Below are 25,142 nucleotides of genomic sequence, written 5' to 3' on the forward strand. Positions count from 1 at the left end.
AACCAAATAATTGCGAGATGGATCAGTTTAATGCCAGATTTGGGAACATTCCAGACTAAACAATAACATCGTCATGGAGACAGACTCCTTAAAGTTACATATTGCATTAACATAGTAATACCCTTGAATGTGGTAGTCTCTTTTGTCATTCCCTCTTGAACATCTTTACTCCCTTCTCCATTTGTTCTGTCTCATGCCTAATTTCTCCCTTTTTACACAAGCCTCCCCATCCTCCTCACTCCTTCTTCTCCCGTCTTCCTCTCCCTCCTCCTCTGCCTTTCAGTGTCCCAGGGGCAGTGTCCTCACATTTACCCACATTCTCCATTAAAAAGCTCTGCCCCGATCCACTGCATTACAATGGACGAGGAAGAACAAGAGGAAGGAGGTCACTTGAGGGAGAAAATTCAGTTGCGCATCGCCATATTAGAAACGTCTCCGTGTCCTTTTCCACTAAATATAATCTCATGCTTTGAATCTTATTTCTCTGTTTCTATGGTAAAATATGCCGTTTAACTTTAACATTACAGATGAGTTGATGTGATTCATGGTTAATATCTCTGTAATTACTGGGCGGATCATACACCAAAAACAGCCACAAAGTTCAATCCCTTTTCTGTCATTTTAAGAAAACAAAAGGAAACTTCTAGCTTCCCAAAGATGTGATTGTTATTTGTGTTTGAAATTGTATTCATTTTATTAGTTGACTTTATTAAACCATAAAATGAATACGGCTGGGGCTAATCCCAAACAAATAATGAGGTTCAACAAATGGTTAATTGCCATGGCAACAGTCCTCATGGATTGCAAGATATTGGTGGTTTTCAGATAAAGGGCAAGAGTCAGCTTTTCTTATTGATTATAACGTACTTTGTTATTATATATTGAAAAGGTAAACGCACAAATGTCGAACCTGATCGTTTCTGTTATTGACTAGACTCACTAATGCGCTATATTACAACAAAAATGTGCATTCTGACTATATTTATGTGAATTAAATAATATTGGCCTATAGAATGTTGTGTCGATGTTTGAAAAAGCCTTAGCAGAGGAGTTTTCATTCTTCCTTAATGTACGTTTCACCTCCCTTTGTCCGTATCCTTTTCAAATCCCGTGTGTAACTTTCGCACAGTGCTGTATGGTCTGAGTTGCCACCTTCTCACTCAGGTTAAGTGTTAATGGTCTTCTATAGCACTCTGATGGTATTGCTTCATTTAGTTTTGGCAGAATGAGCCTTTAGAGCCAATTCATTCTCTCCTCCTCTCATTTAACCTTGGGGACGACAGGACAGCACCGCCATTACTACACTTTTCTGTTCTCTTCTTAAAAAGATCTAACTGTACTTCTATGACTCTTTACTTTCCAAGCCATTTGTTTTTCATATTTTCTTTCTCATCTCCCATGATACCTGCAAATCAAGCCGGTTTCATCTTTTGTTGCAGGTCTGAATGTCTGAATGGGTAAAGGCACTGAACTTAAATTAAGTTTGTACAATATTTTAAGATTATAAATGTGTATTAAACAAAACTAAATTCAAATATTGGACTCTGGTGCCAAGCAGTTCTTCCAATATAAACGTAAATGTTATTTTCTTTTTTGCCACAAAGCTATTGTATATACCTACATAAAGATAACATAACAATAGGGATGTAACAATATCTAAATCTCTCTGTATGATATTACCATGACATGCATTTCACGATACGATATTTATTGCGATATTTTGAAGAGGCTAATATAATTGTAGATGGGACACTTTTTGGCTTTTAAAATACCTTGACAAGATTTTGGTGTGAGTTATTTTCGTCATAATCCCAAGAAATCAAGTAAAAAACATATAAATTCATGTTGTCTGCGCTGAAATGAATCATGGGATATGTAGTTCCTGATGTTCCTAAACTATTGCTACTATAAAACCATGCATTTAAACCAAGGAACTTGTAATTCGATATATTGTGGCAACTCACGATATTATTGCGAGACTTTTGACGATACGATATCACAATATTTCAGTTATTGTTACATCCTTATCTTACATAACAATAGTTCTTTCTATGGTGCAGCATTTGTTTCTGATCTATGTTATAATGTTGTTTCCTCATCACAAATGTACCTGAAGTTGTGTTTATTTCATTCACAGATGTTTAACACACAAACCCTGCACCTGCATATTTAGGCAGAGTTCTCTCAAACAGTTAACACTCTGTTCAGGAAGTGCTCCATTGTGATTTTAAACTCTATACACCTTCACTTCATGATTTTGGATAATTTTATCCTTGAATCTCCACTGAACAAAAGGTAAAAGGTAACTGTTAACTTGAAAACTACCGCTACGTGTTTTGAGCTTTGGAGATGTAGACAAACTAATAATAAAGGATCACTCAAACATGTGTAAATGAAATACAACTCTAGATTTGTTTTTGATGACTTAACAACACCATAAAGCGATTTAAAGCTCACAAGAGTCAATGTTGTGTAATAAAAGACCTTTAACTGCTTGGCTATTTCTGACATAGACATGCTGTGTAGACTGATAGACCAGGACAGAACTCGACTCCATGATTATACTATTTAGATGCCCTTCACTGTCTGTATTCATTTTCAAACCACTGAATCACAAGTTAAGTTATCAAACTGGTGTTAAATGGAAAATGTTTCAGACATGTGGGCGTCAGATACTTTTTAAATGCACTGTACAGCACCTGCAGCCGTGTAGTGCTCTCCTGCCCATCCATCTCCTGACAGAATCTACATCCAGACAGTAGACACAGGCCTAATGTGGAATAAAATGACTTCTGCACCAACGCATTGTTGAATATTTAGTGAGAACCATTATGGCAAACATGTCAAAGTGAGTGAGTGAGGGGCCTGACAGTCTCTGCATTAATGTACAGCTGTATACAGTTGATAAATACCCTTTTTATTACCTAATTATGCATTTGGTGTAAAACATAACAGGCAAAAAGTGCCTGACTCAAAGAAAGGAATGTTTTCTTTTACTTGAACTTTTTTTCTTATCAGCATTAGTTGTTTGGATTCACCAAAACAGTACTATATTAGAAAGTGTATTTAGAAAGTGCTGAAACAGGCAAAAGCCATCAGTCTTCATCAGTTCAGCTTCTCAAAGTGTAGCACTTTGTCCAGACCTGCAAATGTTTAACAATACTGAGAGACTGTGACATGTGAAAGTTTAAAGCGGACCTATTCTGCTAAATCGACTTTTCTGAGCTTTTAACCATGTTACAGTTGTTTTCCCTTCTCATCTACCTTCATGAAGCTGTATTTGGAGTGATTTGTACAAGTTTGAACAAGTTTATTTTCAAGTGGACCATATTGCTGATTGGTCCACGTTTTTTCCTGCCACCGGCATACGCCTACTGCTCTGTACTTTTTCGTTCTCCAATTTTTCTTTTCTTAATTAGTGATATGTGTAGGGTTCAGCAACATAGTGTAGTAATGAAAAAAAATCTTCTTGCCAGCATGATCTGCAGCTATCCATAGGAGGCGCCAGCCACTTCACAGCTCTTTGTTGTGATGTTTACAGCGATGTCAGCTCCCACTGGGAACCACATTTTCTAGTGTTAAAGTCAGCAGACTTGTTTCTTTTATTAAGTTGTTTAAGACTAATATTGCATTTAAAATGTGCAAATTATAACAATGATCCATGGGTGTCCTAGATTATAACTATATAGCAGGCTCAAGCACAGTATGTCTTCTTTAAATACAGTAATTGTAAGTTTATTTGTGGTGTACGGTCCCCCTTGTTCTTGTACGGTGTGAGCCTGTGGCGGGGAAGGTCCTCCCTCACCTCTCTGTCTCCACGACAACCAAAGGAAGTGCTTTATCAAGCAGAAATCCAATTCTGTCGCCTCATTGGCTGGGAGCCATAGATGGATGGAAAGAAAGAATGCATGAACCAATTAGAGTGAGCGAGACTGAGTGGGTGACAGGGGAGAGAGAGGGAGCAGAGGGAGATAGATGTTAGTGTGAGCCCTAACCATTTAGATGTGGGGGCTTTACACTGTTAAGTTTGATCAAACCACTGAAAGAGATGCCCTAGTCTTAGCAGTGTTAGACTGTTAGTGAAAGGGTTAGTGTGGGTGAGTGGAGCACAAGCTGCATATTCACTCCACATTAGTACACATGAGGCCCAGTGTTCGAGCAGATCTGACTCTGAGCTCCGCCTAATGCTGTGTGAACTGTGCTGAGCAGGCATTAGCCTCTTCTTTGAGTGTGCAGACAAATGAACAGGCCATTCCATCACAGAATCATTTCTTCTCATTTGTTCGTTCCATTTTTTAAATAATATTGAATACTGACAGCTGGCATCTCAGGACTGGCCCTCAAGAATCCAGATAATAGCTTATACATCTTGAAAACTGATTGAAATGCACAAAATACGAGTAATGCATTTATTCTTTTCAGTTCTCAATCTGGTTTGTGAGCTGCTGTGAGGCAAAAATACAAACCCAGGCATACAACTATTCCACAATCCCTAAACGTCTGTACTTTTCGTTGGTTGGAGGAGAAAAAGAAGTCAGAGGTTTTGGGAATAAAACACACAACCTCAGTGCCTGTAATCTGCATGTTAGTTTCGTCAGTATATTCCTCTGGCGTAGTGCTGCTGGGAAAGAAACACTGCCTTGAGCTTATGAAAATATGGTGTGAAAAGGGTGGCGGCTAATTACACAAATAGACACATAAATCTCTATAAAGCTGCTGCTGTCTCTGAGTGTGTAATGTGCCCAAGGAAACAATGTGTCTGCATCTTTTGCCAGCCAGACTTTGCAGGTTTCGCAGGTAATGCTTTAATCCAATCTGTATCCCAACACGCCGATAACTCTGAGTCAGCACTGAGCCACAGGAGCTTCATCTCCACTTTTCCTCATTCTAGTATTTTCAGGGCATCTCCAGACGACCGGCACGCACACTTATCCTACTTTGTCTTTATTTACTTACTTTACTGGGAGAAATGTAAATGAATCCTTGTCTAAATGCAGTCTAATGCAGTTTTTTCTTGTAAGTATAGCTTTGAATAGATAGTTTTTTACTCCTACGCTTACTTGGTTAAGGCCCCAAGAAGTTGTTAAAGGCCATATATTATGTAATTTTGATTCTTGTGAGTTTTAAGCCATGTTTTAATGCTGTTACCTCCTCAAAAATATACAAGGAGTTGTGTTTTATTTCAGATCACATCACACATGTTTGAGTAACCCTGCTTTATTAGTCTCTTAACATCCCCAAAGCTCAAAATAAACCGGTAGTTTTCAAGTTAACAGCTACATTTTACCTTTATTTCAGTAGAGATTTGCAATTCCAGGCTTGAAATCATACAAATTATTCTAGTGAAGGTGTACGGAGTTTAAAAACACAGTAGAGCACTTCCTGAACTCAGCCTAAATTTGCAGGATTTGTGTGTTAAACATGCGTGAATGATGAGGAAACAACATTGATCATATTAGTAGACGCACAATCAAGCACAGAGTCATTAACAGACGGGGTGGATGAAGTGTCTTGCCCAAGGACAAAATATGAACTGGCACTACTACTGTACTGTCCTCACTTAGAAGTTCCAGCAGCAGTTCCAGCTTGACAGTGAGCGAAACTCTGATTCAATGACGAGACAGTTGTTGTAGTTTTCAGATTTGATGCTCATCTTATGAATGCAGAGTGAAACTGCAAGAGAAAATACAAAAATACAAACAGAGATCTCTTAATAATTTCACATTCCAGTACAGATATTAAGAGCTCAGTAACTTGTAGTAAAGCAGTTACAACAAATTGCCCATAAAAGTTGGCTTATATAAGAATACATGAAAATAAATACATGAATTTATCACAAAATCAGATCCTTTTTTTTTTTTTATCATAAGCATATTATATGAGCATGCATGACACAAAGAAAATAACATAAATAACAGCTGACTGCTTTAAATAACATTTTTAACTTACAATTTTGTTTTTTTAAGTAATTTATATACCCTTGAAATTACCCAAATTAAATGTACAAACGTAGGGGTGCACAAAGTTTGATTTTTAGCGGTATAAGTCCGTTTTGTTGACCCTTTGTTACTGTTCTCATATCTCTCACGTATTTTCAAACTGGTGTGGAGTTCCAAAATAAAAGCACAGATTTCAAAATAAAAGTATATGCATTAAAATTAACTAGATAAAATCTGAAAGACAGAATAACTACCATTATAATAACTATACCAAAGGGCTTTCTTCTGCTGCTACTATTGTGAGGGATTTTCTTGTTTTATACTGAATTTACTTGTTAGTAATGTATTATTTATTCATTCTGAAAAATCAAAAAGAGTTTAGGAGAAATTCTCGACTACAAATGAGTTGATCCTGGTCCTGTTTTCTTGTTGCTCTGGCCTGACCCTGTCCCTAGAAATTCAGGTTTGAGAACTTGAAACGAACAGACTGCATTGACGATGTGTGTCTCAAAGAGAATGTGTGAATGCAAAAACTCATATGTCAAAATATATGCACACAAATACAGCTCGATTCTCCACTGCTCAGACTGGAGTTTTTGATGTTCCTTTGCAGAATATTGCATTGGGAAACAAGACAGTCCTCCAAAGACCAAACAGAGAGATTGCAGAGTTGAGGGGGAAGGGCAGTCATCCCCAAGGGGCAAGTCAGAAATCTGGTTTGAAATATTTGCAATCTTTTCAGCGCTCTCATCAAAGACCCACTCATTATAAGCGGATGTGTCCTGTTACCTCCGCCCGCTCTCCTCCCTCTTTTCCATCTGCCTCTGTCTCTTTTCTTGCCCTCCCTTTTGCTTTTTGTCGCTGCCAAACTGTGTTCCATTTTTTGGTCAGAGATGAAACAGGAAGATTAAATTTAATAATTCCTGATCAGGGGTTTGTAGAGCACATGACACTGCTTTCGTCATTTTTCCTTTTTTTTTTTTTGGTCAGAGTAGATAGAATTAAAAAAAAAAAAAAAAAAAGTGATGTTGTTATGGAGACTGCTGGTGCTTGCCTTACATCCGAGAATATGATTAATTTATTGGGTTTTTAGAGCATCTAGGACTTCATTGTTTTGTTTTTAGTATGTGTGCCGCAAATGCTACACTGTATGGATGTGATGAAATGTATGTAGCATGCACAGGTATAATAGGATTTAATAGATTCAATAGGACTGTACTGATGATTCGATGAAGGTGCTGGGGTTTAGTGATGACTATTCAGTACCGGGAAAGTCCTATTAGGTTTAAACCAACTGTATCAAACTGAATGTCAGCACTGAAACTGACAACCCAACTGAGAAACTCACATTATGACTGGATGAAATATAACAAAAGCAACAAGCATGTCCAGTGTTTTTTGTAATTATGAATAAATCCAGATTACTATTGATTACTATTGATCAGTAAGAGCTGCATTTCAAAGAGATCTTTTTCTAAATGCTTTGGTTTCATCGAACAAACCAGTGAGTTTGTTTACCTGAACAAGATTCTTGTCTGCACTCACCTTCAGAAGAGTTACTCTTACAAACAAACAGGTCTGTTAGATAATACCAAAGTCTAGAGCTATTTGATTTTGTCTGCCTCATCTGTGGAGAAACAGTGAGGTTATATTTATGAAGTTATACAGTAGGCACACCTGTTTTATTAGTTTTTACTCTTGTAGTTTTTTGTTCTATTTAATTGTAGATTTTTTTTTTGTCTATGTGCAGCACAGTTTTTGTTTATAAAATGTGCAATAGAAGTCACATGGATTGGACTGACAGTTCCTTTTAACACTGACTTTTAAATGTGAAAATTATGTGTAAATTTATATTTCTTTATTTCTTTAAATCATATTTTAGTATATCCAGACTTTCTCGTTTCTGCTTTCTATGCTTTTCTTTACACAAGCCCTGGTCTGTACCGTCTGCTGTTTGCATGGCCTATTGGCATCTATAATGTATGATTTGAAATGTCTACTGCCCTTTTGCAGTAATATTATCATATAGATTAACATGATCCTTGAGCTCCCAATGATAAATGTAATGCACTTCCATCCATCACGCTGACAGCTGCGTGTTTGTGTTTGAACTGCAGGTAATTCAGATCAACTTTGAAGAATTTGACCTGGAGATCGCCTATGACACTCTCACTATTGGAGACGGAGGTGAAGTCGGAGATCCCACCACCATTTTACAAGTGTGAGTATTACAACTGCCATCACTCTAGATGAGATGTAAAACCCTAAAGAGAACAGCTGCCCTGATACGACTCTGGCATTTTATTATGCATTTAACATGTCAAAAATACTCCTATCCACTTGTAAATTTGAATGCGGTCCATTTTTGATTCTGCTGGTGGTGTACGCTGTCAGCTGCCTGCGTAGTTTTAAAGCCCTGTCTCGCAATTAGACGGATCGTAAAAACAGCAGTGAGTGTTATGCATGAGCCACTTAAAAAGATTAACTGTTCTTGACTTTTAAAAAAGGCTCAGTGGTGCCCAAAAGCATCACACGTGCACAACCTTTACAAAGTGGCTGATTTTGATTCAATTTGGCTCAATTGGCACTCTCTGTCACTGTTCAACCAGCTTGTCTCAAAATTAAATGAAATTTCATATACACTTGTCATGTAATGGCAATGTTAAAAATTGACATTTACTTATAGCAAAAGGAGCTTTTCTGATGGGTGTCTGCCACCTACTTGTGCGTATCCACAATGCACAATGTTCCACAGTATGGTGTAAGCACTGTGAGATATTCTCCAAGCAGATAAGCCGTTGGTGGACCTACAGCAGGAAAGCCAAGTAGTACATCTTTAATTCTGAAAATTACTCATTGAGTTTTTGTTTTTCTGGACCAGTCTTTCAGGAAGTTTTGTTCCCGACTTGATTGTGAGCATGACCCATCAAATGTGGCTCCATCTACAAACAGACGAGAGTGTGGGGTCGATAGGATTCAAGATCAACTACAAAGGTATGTAATAATATCAGTAATAATGCAGTAGTCTTTTACAGACTCAAAGTCACTTCACAATTTCATGCATTATTCATTCACTCTACACTCATTGGTGGTGAGTTCCTGTTGTAGCCACAGCCGCCCTAGGGCAAACTGACTGAAGCGTTGTTGCCAATCTGTGCCATCTGCCCCTCTGATCACCACCAACACAACCCATCCACCATAACAACAGTTTTTGCCACCGGCGCCCCCCTGTGGCACATGGAATTCCAAACATGTCTCTCCTCCAAGTACTAAGCTGGTCCAGCCTGCCTAGCTTCTGAAATCGGACAAGATCAGGAAGTATATTGTATATTTTAAAAGTAGAATATAGTATAGTAGTATAGTTGCACATAAAATTGTTGTAGGTTATAAGCTGATAAGCACTTTATATGGAATTTTGGAATTCATTCACTAAAAATTATATACTGTATTTTTTGGACTAAAAGGAGCACCAGATTATAAGGAGCAGTATCAGTAAATGTGAATTCTCTCATCTATTTTCATACACACAATGCACCAGATTATAAGTTACGTTAAGCGAAATAAATTGACGACACTTGAGACTGAAACCTTAGACGTAGGCGTCCACGATCCATTGGCAGATCATGGCGTAACTCACCCGGTGTTGCCTCTCTGTCTTGGTGAATGTGTATTATGAATGTGAATGTGGGTGGATAATTTAGGACGACTCAAATATACATTGAGTAATAATGTGTTTAATGCAGCTTTGCGCACAGAAACAAAACTTAAAACCACATGGCTGATTTTCATAAACTATAAGCGCTGAAAAAACAGCTCACTCCTTGTGCACTGATGCGTCAGCTTCTGTCTGACGTACTCTGCGAGGCTCCTGACTACAGTAGCTGTAACACTCCGTGAATCCATGAAGAGGTGCGGTTTCGTAGGTTAACAAAGTCGTACTAAAACATTTAGACAGATTTTTGAGTGCCGTGTACCACATAGAATCCTTTCGATGTCAGTAAGCACAACCAGAATTAATACATAAGGCACACTGTTGATTTTTGAGAAAATTAAAGGATTTTAATTGCGCCTTATAGTCTGAAAAATGCGATACTCTGCTTCTCATTTCCAGAAGCATCTAAATATTGTGTTTCTCAGTTTTGTTAATATTGCCTACATGTCTCTTAGTTTAACAGCAGTTTGACAGTAGCGTAATGGCAGTATGGCTTCCTGTTCATCTTTCTGGTGGTCTTGATGGTAAAAGCTGTCGTCTTCTTGATCAATGTCATTGTGATTAGAGCGGGTGAGAGCCCGGGGTGAGGCTTGCAGCAGGAGTGAACTCTGTAGGCTCCTTTGAGTTCCATCAGGAGCAGATTTACGGTCCTAATGAGGTCACAGGACGGACTTTGGTTCAGCAGTGACTTACAAGCTCCAGAACAATGACACTGTGGTTCTGATCTATCTGTGCCCTTTAGCATCGGCCAACCTTCACCGGCACATTCTCATGAAACTTCCAGCAGAAAGCCTGAGATGGAGGGAGGCTCTGCTATTGCATTTGCATCAAATACTTACAATGGGAACCTGTTGTCTTTCACTGTTGTATCATACAGTATACAGGATTTAGCTTAAAGAGTCTATATTGTCCAATTTTGACTACTGTGAGCATTTAGCCATGTTATAATGTTTTTACCTCATCAAAAACATTCATGCAGTTGTGTTTTGTTTCTTGTTTGAGTAACCCAGCATTATCAATCTTTCTGCATCTCTAAATCTCAAAATGTTCTGTTCCAAATTGAGATGTCATGAAGCGATTTGAAGTAACATTTACCTTTTACTTTTTCTTCTTGGCAATACCAGGATATTGAAATGATTCTAGTGAAGGTGAATAGAGTTTAAAAACACCGTTGAGCTCAGCCTAAATATGCAGGGTTTGTGTGTTAAACATGTGCGAATGAAACAAAACACAATTTGGGGTGATGAGGAAACAAGATTATAACATGGATCAGAAAATACCACAATATGGGCCCTTTAAGCCAACCTAAAATTAACACTACCATATTTATTTACATAGGGCCAGGCAATATGTACCAAAAAATTAAGCACAACTTTTTCCTCGAATGAACTGATCCCGGTTTTCAATTATCTTCTGTTTTATCTTTGCAACATGAATTCCCTGACCATATCCAATAAAGATCTGTAAATGTATGTTTTAACTTCTTTGAACAGTTCTGATCTTGTATTTAATGTGAGTGGCAGTGACTTTGTGCAAATTTGTACCATCAGACCATCACAGTTAAAAATAGCCTTAAAGTCAAGCTGATTTATAATCCATAACGGACGTCTCCTCTGGGATTTTGCTATAGTTGCATATATCCTCATTCATTGGGTCTGAGCCATTTCCTTAAAGAGATCAATAGAGAAATTAATGGAGAGAAGGGCCATTTAAATGCAGCCATGCTTATGTATATGGTCCATTGGGTGGCCATACTGTTCTCTCCGTCTCTCTCCTCTGGGATTAAGTCATAGCACTCTTAAACTGTGGAGACACTAATGCACTTTTAATACACATGGCATACCACACAAATATCAGATGTAATACGCGTTGGAGCTGAGTACAGATGGAAGGCTGTTTGCTTACATGTTTTGTAAATAGATTTTGTGATTTAATTTAGAGTTAAAGCCTGTTTGCTGTTTTCTTCTATACTTTCTGACATTTAGCATTAGTGAGATTCAACTGTATGTCACATAAAATATATATATATTTTTTTAAAGGTGCACTATGTAAGTTTCTGTGGAGATGTAATTGCTCTGTCTGGAATGTTCCACAGTATGACATTAAACAGCTCTACTTCATATTTATTCAATTACCGGTGGTTTTATAACTCAAAAATACCTTGAAAAACAGGCATTCTTACTGTGAGCGGGGTTGCCTCTCCACATATCTGACCTGTAACTTGGTCTAGTTTCGTCTCCATGATGACAGAAAAGGTTTAATGTCCGTACTGTGAAACATTCCAGACAAAGAAGAAAAGCATTTGATAGACCCTGCACCAGAAAAGTTACACAATGCACCTTTAAAGCACCGTAGCTGGTACATTTTCACTTTGACTTTATTACATTTCATAGCAGGTATCTCTACTCCACTACATTTTTTAACTGGACTGAAAAGTGCATTATTCTTTTTTAAGATCCGCTGAGGAGTTTGAGCAAACAAAAATGTTATCAGAAGAACGTGGTTGATAAGAATTGACTCCGTAGCCAGATGAATAGTTACGTGAAAGAAGGTTTATAGCATCAGGATGTTCCATGTTACATCTTTGCGACAAAAGAAAAGAAAGCCAAAAGAAAGCCATCAATATTTATAGTTTATGATAATGAGTAGATAGGCGTGTGTACAAATGAACCCTTGGTACTGAGAATATACACACAAGGCAAAAGTACATGAAACTCGTGGCTGCTGTATGTGCTCAAATAGGACAGGGAGTATTAAAAGTCATTTGTTTATCACTTAACGAAAACACTAGAAGCTCCAATATATGGAAACTCATTGTTGTAAAGTGAACACACATCTGGAGAGGAGCAGAGTAAGATTTCATGTTTACAAAAAATATACAAAAACTAAAAACAGCTAGGAAAAAATTACTAATTTAATTGTTTCTGCTGGACAAAATTCTACCTGATATGTACTAAAACTCATACATTTGAAGCTTCATTAGAGCTCAAAATCTGTGTGAGATACATTTATTTTCTACTCTAGGCACACATTTTAAAAAAAATAACAACATTTTGTGACTTAAGTAAAAGTGCAGATAACAGAGCAAAGAAATAAACTAAATAAAGTAAAAATATTGCATGAAAAATCCACAGGAGTAAAAGTACCAGTTTTAAAATGTACTTAAAGAGTAAAAAGTAAGTAAGTAAAAAAAAAAAAAGTAAGTATTTTGCGCAGATTTTGAGGTAGTAGAAGTAATAATTTTGATACAGATTTGAGATGAATTTTGTTTAACAGAAATAAGTGAATCTGTGTTTTTTTCTAGCAGTGTTTATTTGTATATTTTTGTTGCTCAAACTATGAACTTGTTAAAATAAATCCCTCACCCTTTTCAGCAGGTCTCAAACTATCATAAAAAAATATAAATAAATTAGAGAAAAAGACGAGACACTAAACCCTTCTTCACTGACCTTGGCTCTGAAAAACCCACGTTATCAGCAGCTTTAGCCTCGCTTCAAAGTCACCCATGCACTGTACAATGTATGTTTTTGTGTGTGCGCCGGATTCGACAGGTCCTTCATCAGAGCGCCAACGAAGCCCACAAGTCCCTCACCTCCCTCTCCCTCCATCACTCTTTCCCTCCCTCTCTCCATCACTCCCTCTCTCGCTCCCTCCCCTCTCCTCTCCACGTCTGTCTCGGCCATTTTTCCTCATTAGGCTCCTCTCTATATCTCCAACCATCTAAAAATCGCCACATTTTCTCCCAGTTGCGCCGTAATGCACTTCTCTCGTGTTTCGACCATCTTCGCTCCAGCTATTACATCGGCAGACACCTCTTTGCGCTGACCACTTCTGTTGAGGTGCTTCTTCACTTTTTCCTCATGTCATGTCTGCGTTTATCTATTATTAAAGACAAGGTCGCCACTCTACTCCGTCTTGTAAGGGCACACTGAAGACTATTGACATTGCCTAAAAGATGAACCTTGATCTTGATCGCCCCCTGCTTATTTTGGGGTGCAATTATATTATTCATTTATGTATTAAAGCAGCAATGTGTAGCTTAGTTTGTGGAGGGTCTGACATTTACCTGTTTCCCTGGCGATGTCTCAGGAACATTAAGCATTTGTATTGATTAAATTACAAATGTATTGCTCAAAAATGTTAAAACATGCATCCCGTAACAAAGTAAAAGTGCTTTACTGCTTTAAAAGTACTTTTTTTGATCTCGTTGACCTGAGTACATCCGTAGTGACGTACAAGGCCTATTATCATCTCCTTCTTCCTTTTTTACAGGAGTTATTTGAGCAGAGAGAGTCAGTATAACCTTAGAGGAACAGGTATTAAAAAAAAAAAAAAGAAGAAGACTTTGAAGATCTAAAGAAAAAAAAAGAGATTTTATTTCTGTTAGAGGGATTAGTAAATGGAATAGCCTGAGTGATGATTTAAAAACATCTAATGCTGTAGAAGATTTAAAAAAAGAGTATAAAGCATTATGTTTTGAAAGATATAGAGCTCTAGAATGAATGTCTTATGCATTCAATTTTATTTTAATTTATATTTTATATTTTGTCTCTTATATATATAGTAAGTCATAAGTGAAATTGTAAATGTAAACTTGCTGTTCATATGCTGCTTTTTTTTCTTGGAATTCTGTCATTGTTTAATAGAGTTTGGCATTAGAAGTACTTTTTACTTCAGCATAAACCCTTTCAATCATGATCTATGGGACTGTAGTCTGTGTTTTGTTTTGTTTTGTAGTGTTATAAATTGACCGAATAAACTACTATTACTAATACTACTACTACTACTACTACTTAGATTGGTGGATATTTTTTACTTTTACTTCACTACACTTGAGAGCAGGTGTCTGTACGTTTCTACTCCACTACATTTTCTGAACAGAACAGAAAAGTAAAAGTATTTTTTTTTATTATAGTTTGAGACCTGCTGCAAAGGGTGAGGGTTTATTTTTAACACATTTGTACTTTGTAACAAATAAAACAGTTGGGAAAACAATTATCGATTGATCTATTTTAACACTTTTATGCAGATTTTTTTTCATGTGATACTTTTACTTGGATTTTTTTTTTTTTTTTTTTGCCCTGGTATCCGTACTTAAAGGTGCAATGTATAACTTTTCTAGTTTAGGGTCCATCAAATGCTTTTCTCCGCAGAGGTATTATTGTTTTATTGCTCAGAAATGTAAAAAAAAAACATGCATCCCTATTGCATCAGTGGAACATAACAAAGTAGTACTAAAGTAGTATCTATACTTTACTTAATTAGATTGGTGGATACTTTTTACTTTTTCTTCACTACACTTGAGAGCAGGTGTCTGTACTTTCTATTCTACTACATTTTTAACAGAACTGAAAAGTAAAAGTATTATTTAATTATAGTTTGAGACCTGCTGAAAAGCCTAAGCTGTTTATTTTTTAACATATTCGTAGTTTGAGCAAAAATATACAAATAAAAACAGTTGGGAAAACAATTATTGATATTGTTTCTGTTGAACAAATTTCAGCACAAATCTTTATCAAAATCATTACATTTCAAGCTTTATTAGCATTTTGCAAAATACCTCAACATTTTACTCTTTAAGTACATTTTTAAATGGACACTTTTATGATCATTTTTTTCATGTGATTCTTTAACTTTTACTTGAGTTTTTTTTTGCCTTGGTAGCTGCACTTTTACTTAAAGGTGCAGTGTCCACCAAATGCTTTTCTCCACAGAGATGTTATTGTTTTGTCTGGAATGTTTCACAGTATAGCATTAAACCTTTCTATCTTTATGGAGACCAAACCAGACCAAGTTACAGGTCAGATCTGGGGAGCAGCAACCCCGCTCACAGTCAGAATGCCTGTTTTTCTAGACAGTTTGGAGCTATAAAACTACCTATAAATGAATAAATGTAAAGTAGAGCTGTTTAATGTCATACTGTTCAATATTCCAAGCTGAAAAATGATATATCCATAGAAACAAGCAGGTGATGGATCCCCAAACAAAAAGCTGCACCTTTACGGAACAAAACTGAGTACTTCTTGCACCACTGCCCTGCTTTGAGTGCGGTCTCCTTTCCACAGACGTGACCTGTAACATGGCGGCAAAATGACTTGATTCCAGGTTGTCAGAGATATTGACAGTAAAACAATAAATTTTCATGACAACACAAGACATACGGCCTCTCCAGACTTCACACTTCCTGTTTATGTAATATAGCAGAAAGGAAATTGGATCAAAGTGACAGACAGTGATATGTTATCCTACGTTCCTCTGTCTATCCACGGACGCTTATATCTGCATCTGCATACTCCATACAGCATGGCAATCTTTCACTCATGTCCGATTTAAGGTACTGCGCTCCCCGATGCATTTTACATTACAGAGAATTTCTGACTAAACCATGAATAAATCACGTTATCAAAAGATTATATGTGTCTTTGCTCGGGCCGTAAAACGCTCTCATAGAGGTTTGAGATCCTGTTCTGCTTATACATGTGCATGATTTTGTTTGAGTTATACTGCACCTAAGCACTGCCAAAGCATAATATTACCTTAATGTTTTTTATGGGACGACTTTGGTGACAATAAAACAGCGGCTCAGTCATTTATTTTCATTTTCGACGCGATGGAAGGAGATATTGAATGCGTCTGAAGCAGGGATGCATGTCAGGCTTTCTTTATCACCACATTGTTTTTGAGTGAGGTTTTTAGACGGCTTAAATCTAGACAATAGATATTACTATTGTTATATATACGCAAGTGTATGCCAGAGTTACTGAATTATAAACAGTGGTGGATGAAGTACTCAGTTTTGTTACTTCAGTAAAAGTGCACATACGGGGACAAACAAATGCGAAAGTAAACTTCAGTACAAGTATTAAAATACCTGTTTAAAAATGTACTTTAAGAGTAAAAAGTAGAAGTATTTTGCAGAGTTTTCAAACTATTAAAGCAGTGCTTCTCAATTATTTTCTGTCATGCACCCCCTAGGACGAATAAAACATCTCGCGCCCCCCCGCGTGACTATATATAGTATCATTTGTCTATAAAATTGTTATAAGTACACCTGTGCGTAACACTGCCACCTTATGTGACGCCAACAACGCTCGCTGGTTTACTGAAGTAGCAGTCACAAGCGGGATGATTGTCGGCAATATTCCGGTATTAGACCAGGACTAGACCGGGACTGATCCAGTGTCATTAGCGGAGTATAAATATATATACGCCCCAGTCGTCGACCCGATCTCCTCCTTTGATGTTTTATGTCATAAAAACACTCTCTCAGTCTGGTCTGACATTGTTTCGGGAAAAGACCGGGACCGGGCTCTTGTTTCCAGGGCAACGGACGCGCGTCAAGTATTTTTGTCCCGTTCGTCCACGGCGTCAAAGATGCGCGTCGGGGGCGTCTAAACTCAAATGCAAAGGCTCCAAATAGAGGCGTCAAGGCGTTTTTTGACGCTTTGGTGTGAACGGCCCTTAAGACAGTAAAAAAAAATCAAAATAAAAAAATCAAAAAGCATGTTCCCCGAGGTCAAACGCGCCCCCCTTGACGGAGGGCGCGCCCCACTATTTGAGAAGCACTGTATTAAAGCATCAAATGTAGTGATTTGATAAAAAAAAAAAAAAAAAAAGTAGCTGATTTTAAGTGACTCAAGTCATTTCTTAATTGTTTCTAGATGTTTTTGTGTTTTTGTTTGCTCAATTTTGGACGTTAACTCAAATTAAATGTGCTTAAAGTAAGTCTCATTTATTTCAGCAGGTCTCAAACCATAAAGAAAAAGTTGCTTTATGCTTTTATGTTTTGTTTTATCTCATTCATATCTCATTCCATCTCGTCGAAAATGAAAATAAATGACTGAGCCGCTGTTTTATTGTCACCAAAGTCGTCCCATAAAAAACATTAAGGTAATATTATATTCTGTTGTCTTTAATTAAATAAAAAAAATAAATAAATTAAAAAAACATATAGAAAAGTACATTTTACTTTTCGGTTTGGATCTGAAATCTGAAATCTGGAGCAGAAAGTACAAACACATGCTCTCAAATGTAATGAAGTAAAAGTAAAATGTATCCACAGGAAAATGTACTTCAGTATAGTACAGATACCTAAATATTGTACATTAATATTGTCATTTTACTTTTGTATTTCTTTACCTTCTACCACTGATTATAAACCTAAACAAATAGATTTTAGACCTTTTCCTTTTTGAAGAAGAAGAATCCATGCATTTCTCTGGTATTGAACAATAGCATATACATATACTATGATCTCACATTTAATAGCAAACTGCAATATTGATCTAAAGTGGCTTATTAACAGAGAAAATTACTTCCAGCAGAGCTAATAGACCCTAACTCTTTGACTAAGTACAGCAGGAATGTGGGCAGAGACAGGGGGTAGGAGAGAACAGACATTTTCTGAGCACTAAAGCATTTGCAAAAACTCAAGTTCCCACCCAAAAACGATAAATACAATGAATAAATACTTGAATTATGGGCCTGTTGTGTGGCAGGCTCATTCATCATGCTGGCAGGATTGTTTTAGCCTCACACTTGGAGAGAGCATTTTGATGGTTGGTTACCCATGTCTTGCCACACTGTGTACCATCTCCAACTCGATTTTCTTCAGAGATTTCCTTGCTGCCACCATGCGGGGTTTTGAGCTGTGCCATTACTTTCTATAATTTAAATGCGGCAGCTGCCAATTGGATTGATGCAGGATTCAACACTGCACACCGAGTAAACCTTCTGTCCCTGTTAGTTATACCGTCGGATCGTGCCAAGTGAAAAAGGCACAGATGCTGGCTCGCTCTGGCTCACCTTCCCCTCACAAAATAATAAAAAAATAAGATGTTTGAAGCTGAAAACTGGCAGATAGGACACCTGTATATTGCGCGTTAACGGTCAGATGGACAAGTGTCTTGAGAGATGCCAGTCATGAGTTAGTGAGACATATGGCAGAGCACGGGTCACTGCACTAATAAGGAAGCTTCAGTCAAAGGAGCTGCCAGTCAAAGTGAATGAGCTGAGAAATTCATATGACTGGAATTATAAAGAAAATAATTTGTACGTCGTTATTTGTGAATTTAAAGGTCCCACGATTGAGCTTTATGGTATGTTAGAATGTTACCTCCTCAAATAATGAGATTATGTGCAGATACAGCCACCTTTTTTAAAATATTTTGACAAGTTTGGACTTCACTGACAATTAAAGTGTATTTTTTTGTGTGTTTTTGTGTAGCATGGAGAGACCAGTGCGGTATGGGAGAGTTTTCTTTTTTTCTTTTTTAATGTAAAATTCCAAAAATGGGGGGAAAAGAAAGCTGTTATGTCATCAAAAACATACTCCGAGTTGCATTTTGCTACATTCACACATGTTTGAATAACCTTTTATTATTCGTCTGTCACAATCTCCAAAGCTCAAAATGCTCTGTTCCACCTTGTGATGTCACGAAGCGGTAGTTTTCAAGTTAACAGCTACCTTTTTCCTTTAGTTTAGCAGAGTTTGGCAAATTCCAGGGCTGAAATTATTCAAATGCTTCTAGTGAATGTGTATAGAGTTTAAAAACACAGTGGAGCACTCCCTGTATTACCACATAACATCACAGATACTGTAAGATGTAATGAGCTGTAGACATGTACTTTATAAAATGTTACTTTAGCTCATTTTTTACATATACATCTTTTTTAAAGCAATTGTGCCTCACTGAAGTACAGTCTGTTCTCTGGACCCACTTTACATGCATGTAAAGTGGGTCTTTATTTATTATTACCTTATCATACCTTACCTTAACATATCTCTGTCATTACCACCTTTTTTGTTCAGATGACTAATATTATCTTTTTTTGGTCCTTTTTATGATGATTAGTCATTAAGTCAGAATTAAAGGTCCTGTATTATGCAAAAAATTTACTCTTGTGAACTTTAGGACATGTTGGAATGCTGTTACTGCCTCAAAAACATACCTAGTGTTGTGTTTTGTTTCCCTTTGTCATTACTCTGTCCACATCTCCAAAGCTAAAAATCTTCTGTTCCACCTTGTGATGTCATGACGAGATAGTTTTCAAGTTAACAGCTCCTTTTACCTTTTGGTCCGTAGAGATTTATATTTCCAGGGCTGAAATTACCCACACGATTCTAATGAAGGTGTGTGGAGTTTAAAAACACATGGGAGCACTTCCTGTATTACCACATGACATCAAGGTGGAACAGAGAATTTTCTGTTTGAAGAAGAACTCAGCCTATATGTGCAGGGTTTGTGTGTTAAACAAGTGTGAATGAAACAAAACCAACACAAATCTGGGCATGTTTTTGATGAGGAAACAACACTATAACATACTGTAGATCAGAAAATGTGTTTTTGTGTGATAGTGGGTGTACTTTTCTGTTCTGTAGATTATTTGACATCAACCTGCCAAGGGACGGAAGATGGAAATTAGCAACATTAGCTATAATTTTTACATATTTACATTACAAATATGAATTCATCTTTACATAGTTATATTACAAATATGAATTAATATGCCTTTTCCCTTTACGAATAAGTAAAATAAGAAACAAGAAAATAGAGTAATATGGGCCCTTAAAGCCATCTCTCTCTTGGGAGCTCAAACTGCTCACCCCAAATGTATCGTTCGCCCCCGTTTCCTTGATTTCCTGTTTCATTAAGTGCTTTATTTTTGCATTATGCTTTTATCTCGGGTACAAAAGCAGAGTGAGGAGCTGGCAAAGTGCAGCAAAAACATAGTGCTGGGTACGGCTCACTATTTCAGCCTGTCAAAAAGTTGAATAGTTGGATATTTATGGTCTAGGCAGTTGGCTCTCCATATTTGTATACAATTTTCGTATATTATATATTTTGGTTGCCTATTTTTGCCATGATACTACGAGTTAATGATGATATTTTCAGTCAAGTGATCTTGGCAGTGAAACTTTCCTATAAAAGATAAGCTCCATCTTAGTCGCATAATGTCAGGTTTTACATCCAAGATTTTATTTTAGTCTTTTCATCTGCTCTTTTATGATTGTGATCAATTTTATAAGATAGAAATATGTCAAGGGGAAGTTTTACTGCAGTGTTGACCCATAGATATGTGTGGCTTTGTGCATGTACATTTGCCACATTTAAAGATACACTACGTCATTTTTTGTTTGTCTCCATAGGGATGTTATTGTGCTGACTCTAATATTCCACGGCATTAAACATTTTAGTGTTTATTTCATTACAAGTGTTTTAAATGCTCAAAAATGTCTTGAAAACATGCATTCCTACTCACTGGTACTACAGCAGAAAAAATCCTCTGGGCTGAGACAGAATTTTCTCATAGAGTTCAATGTAATCACAAACTGCTCATGTTCAGGTGACAGGCCACCTACAACTTTCAAAAATGTTGGATTTTGTGGTGATTTTTACCTATTTTTATATCATAAACTTTTTCTCAGCTCAAGCCCCTTCAGCTGTCTTAAAAAATGCTTTATAATGGTTAGCTCTTCCTCTGACTGGTCAAAGTGATCACGTGATACACAAAACCGTGCTCCGTGCATGTGCCCACGAGAGAAAAGAGCACTACTGCACATGCTCAATCGGCCCAGAGCCACCAGAAGTACCTCGCCGGGCTAGGCTAATCTGGAGTCCTGCGCTATTGAGCTTGGCCCATTGACTTAAATGGGCAGCTATTTTAAAACCCCGGGGCTTGGCCTGTGCTGGGTCCTAAATGTAAATCAAGTTGATTAAGTAATTGGACACACATTATGTATTTGACTTAGTTTGCTAATGTTTACTCTATGACTAGATGTTATTTTGAAACTTATTTTTGAGAAAACTTAACTATCTATTGAAAGCTGTTAATCTGGATGATGATGTTGAGAGAGTTGGATTTTGACAGTGATGAGAAACGGAGCCCCCACCCACAGGAGAACACCCATTTGTGTCCGCAGCTTGATTTTTCTAGGTATTTTTGAGCAATGAACCACCTGTAATTGAATAAATGTGAGGTAGAGTTGTTTAATGTCATATTGGGAAACATTCCAATCAAAGCAAGGAGGTGACGGACCCCTAACCAAAAAGTTACACAATGCACCTTTAAGATATTTATTCATTGTAATTTTGGTGTGCTGCGCTAAGCATCCACGCCAACTCTTAATATTAGTGTAAATGTCCTCTGTGGATGTGGGAATAGTGCTGGCTCCTGTTGGACCAGAGGGACTGTCGTAATCCAAGAGTGCTGTCCAGGTACTGAGCAGCACTGCCTTAATCACACCATACTAAACAGCATTTCATTCAGAGTGGAGGAAAGACCATGAAATACGAATTCATGAAATATTCATTCTCAACATGACCAAAAATGTGCTGCAATTTTACACTCTCTAACCCCAGCACAGCAGCAGCAGAGGGATGGTGGGCCAGAGCCTCATAGTTGATATGCATTTGTGTACAGGTGGGTGCGTACGTGTGCGGGAGTCCAAGGACAGAGGTTACTTAATCACAGAGTGTAAACAGCATTTCATTTTCCTCTCATGAATAATTGACACAGTGCACACATCTCCATAGGCAACAGTGTTACTAATGGGGCTTTTGAATTGGGCAAAACCAGAGTGAAAATTGCCCCATAGAGTGTAAAATTACTACAGACTACAGACTGAAAAATGGTGTGAACTCCTGGACCACCAATTTCAGAGTGACGCTGGACTTCGGGAATAGCTTCCTACTTCTTTAACTTGTTTGGGGGTAAATTATCTCACCACTGATGCCTTTGCCCAGGATCACATCTCATTGCAGGAAAACAATACAGTAAACTTTGATCTGACACTCATTTCGACTGGAGATTTCGCACTATTCCAATGCAAATTTTCAGCAATCTGTTTTTCTAGATACAGGTTTACAGTGGCAATAACAAAACGTGACCTTTTTGCGCTAACTTTACATTTAGGTAAAAATAATAATCACTTAAAATAAATAAATGTAAAAAAAATGCAGCAACTCGCTACTCTTCTGTGTGGCCATTTTAATCAGTCAGCACCTCCCTTAGAGTGTTAACAGCTTTTAAAGAGGACTCAATGGGGTGAAGCGGTGCTGTGCTTAACAACAAGTCACCATTTTGGAACCAGTTTGTCATGGAGTAATTGTAAAGCAGCTCCAGATGGTTGAGACATCATTAGGAAGGGAAAGGCTTGTTTAACCTTCCTTTAGAATGGTCCTGGTGGTGATTTATTTTTTCTTTGGTTAAGTAACTATTATTGGGGCCATACCAGCTTGTCAAAGCCTGATCCCGTCAAATCTCAGAAGCTAAACAGGGCCAGGCTTGGGTAGTACTTGAATGGGAGACCACTGGGAATTCCAGGTAGTTGTCGTGTCCTTAGGCAAGACACTTTACCTACATTGTTTAGTAAGAAAGTGGAGTGTGCATAAATGTTGGTCGGAGGGGCTGAAGGGGCAGATTGGCGGCCTTACTTCCATCAGTCTGTCCCAGGGCAGCTGAGGCTACAATTGTAGTTTGCCACCACTGAGTGTAGAGTGAATGAACAATGAACTATAAAGCGCTTTGGGTGTCTTGAAAGGTGCTATATCAATGCAATGATTAGTTAATTAATTCATTATTACTTAAAGCTGGACTATGTAACTTTTTGGTTGGGGGTCTGTCACCTGTTTGTTTCAATTTATATACCATTACTCTACCTGGAATGTTCCACAGTATGACATTAAACAGCTCTACTTTACATTTATTCAATTACAGGTGGTTTTATAGCTCAAAAATAGAGGAAAAACTGCATTCTGACTCTGAACGAGGCTGCCTCTCGTCAGATCTGACCTGTAACTTGGTCTGGTTTGGCCTCCATGAAGATATAAAAGTTAATGCCATACTGTGAATCATTCCAGACAAAGCAATAACATCTTCATGGAGAAAAGCATCTGACGAACTCTCCACCAGAAAAGTTACAGAATTCACCTTTAAAGCAACATCTAAATATTCAACAGGGTTGTTCAGGGTTTTTGCAAGTTGCCCGTGTAAGAGAATGAGGAAACTATGGAAGTCTTTGTTTAAAATATGTACAATTCTTCAAACTACTGTGGAAGTAAAGAAATAAACTGCAGTAGAGTCTCTTTCATTGAGCCCATGTCCTTACTGATTCTTCCTGCAAAATAAATGCGGAATATTTGCAACTTAAAATATGCAACAAATTGACTCAGAGATCAAAGCATAAATCAAAATTCACAAATTCGTGGCAGGTCAAAAGAAACAGTCTACCAAGATCAAACAGGACAGCTATTAACTGTCCAATTCTGAGACGAGTTGAGAGCATTGGAGAACTACAAAGTTGGGAATAAAACGTGTGTAACAAGACAAGAAAGAAATTGTTTAAGTTAATGAGGAGAGGAGAATGGACAGTTTGATTTTACACTATTCAAATCAATGCTCAAGCTCTTCTCAGTGTCCTGATTTAGAATCAGGGGGAACTGGAAGGAAATGTCAGTGTTGTGATCATAATAAATGAGATGATTCCCATTCGCCAGACCAACACTGCTGAAGTCCACAGTGTGAACAAGTCAATTTCAGCCACTCCCTTTAAATCCACCAGTCACAACCCAACTCCATCTGTGCTTTTAGACACAATGCTGTATATAATGTAGGCCCGTTTACTGGTATGTACTTTTGTGCAACATGTAGAATATCTATATCGAATGTCATTTAAATGTTCTGTCAATCATGTATTGTTTGACAATGTCAGAGGTAGAGAACTTCATAAGAACTTTGAAGACTTATGGACCTTATAAAAAAACTGTTTTGAATAGTAAATGTCAGAGGAAAGCAATCTCCAGCACTTATACATTTTCCATTTTAAATAAAGCCTTTATTCAATACCACAAAATGCTATACGTATATATGTGAAAGAAGGCAAAAATACTCAAGAAAATAATCAAATGGATGAAAAATGTCACAATGTACAGTACAGTATAACACAATATGCCATTAAACTCCTATATTACTAAAAATGGACTCTAAGCTTTGAGTCATGTTAGAATGTTGTTATCTCCTCAAAAACATACCTGGAGTTGTCAGATGAAGAAAAGAGGTAGAGCGCTTCACTGGGTCATAAAAGAGTTTTAAAAAATATCAGTACAGGTGCTCTACGAGAGTTAAACTAGTGGTTTTAAACAGAAAAGTGCCCTTACTGGAAAATATAGTGGGCAAAGTACAAACCCGAAGCACTCTGACTGAATATATTAAAAGTCCTTTATTGCATGAAGGGATGCTAACGCATTTTGACCAGCAAGATGGTCTTCGTCAGGGCAAAAAAATAAAATAAAAAAAAAACTGGAGTGTGTTTGATTCGTTCACACGTTTGAGTAATCATTTATTATTAGTCTGTCTTCATTTCCAAAGCTCAAAATGCTCTGCTCCACCTTGTAATGTTTTCAAGTTAACAGCTACCTTTAACCTTTAGTTCAGAGATTCTAGTCTATGTGTGGAGTTAAAAACAGTGGAGCACTTCCTGTATTACCACC

General features: G+C 37.3%; 1 protein-coding gene across 1 annotated transcript in view; it reads left to right on the forward strand.

Moving 5' to 3' along the window:
• Positions 1 to 25,142, forward strand: part of csmd3b (CUB and Sushi multiple domains 3b) — a 554,961-nt gene that overhangs the window by 395,634 nt on the left and 134,185 nt on the right. The window contains exons 10-11 of the mRNA XM_055157096.1: positions 8,057 to 8,160; positions 8,821 to 8,933. Coding sequence (XP_055013071.1) covers positions 8,057 to 8,160; positions 8,821 to 8,933 — 217 coding nt within the window. The remainder of the gene's footprint in view (positions 1 to 8,056; positions 8,161 to 8,820; positions 8,934 to 25,142) is intronic.

Source organism: Boleophthalmus pectinirostris, unplaced genomic scaffold, assembly GCF_026225935.1.
Source record: "Boleophthalmus pectinirostris isolate CB_2022bp ecotype Guang Dong unplaced genomic scaffold, ASM2622593v1 HiC_scaffold_21, whole genome shotgun sequence".
Classification (NCBI taxonomy): Eukaryota; Metazoa; Chordata; class Actinopteri; order Gobiiformes; family Gobiidae; genus Boleophthalmus; species Boleophthalmus pectinirostris.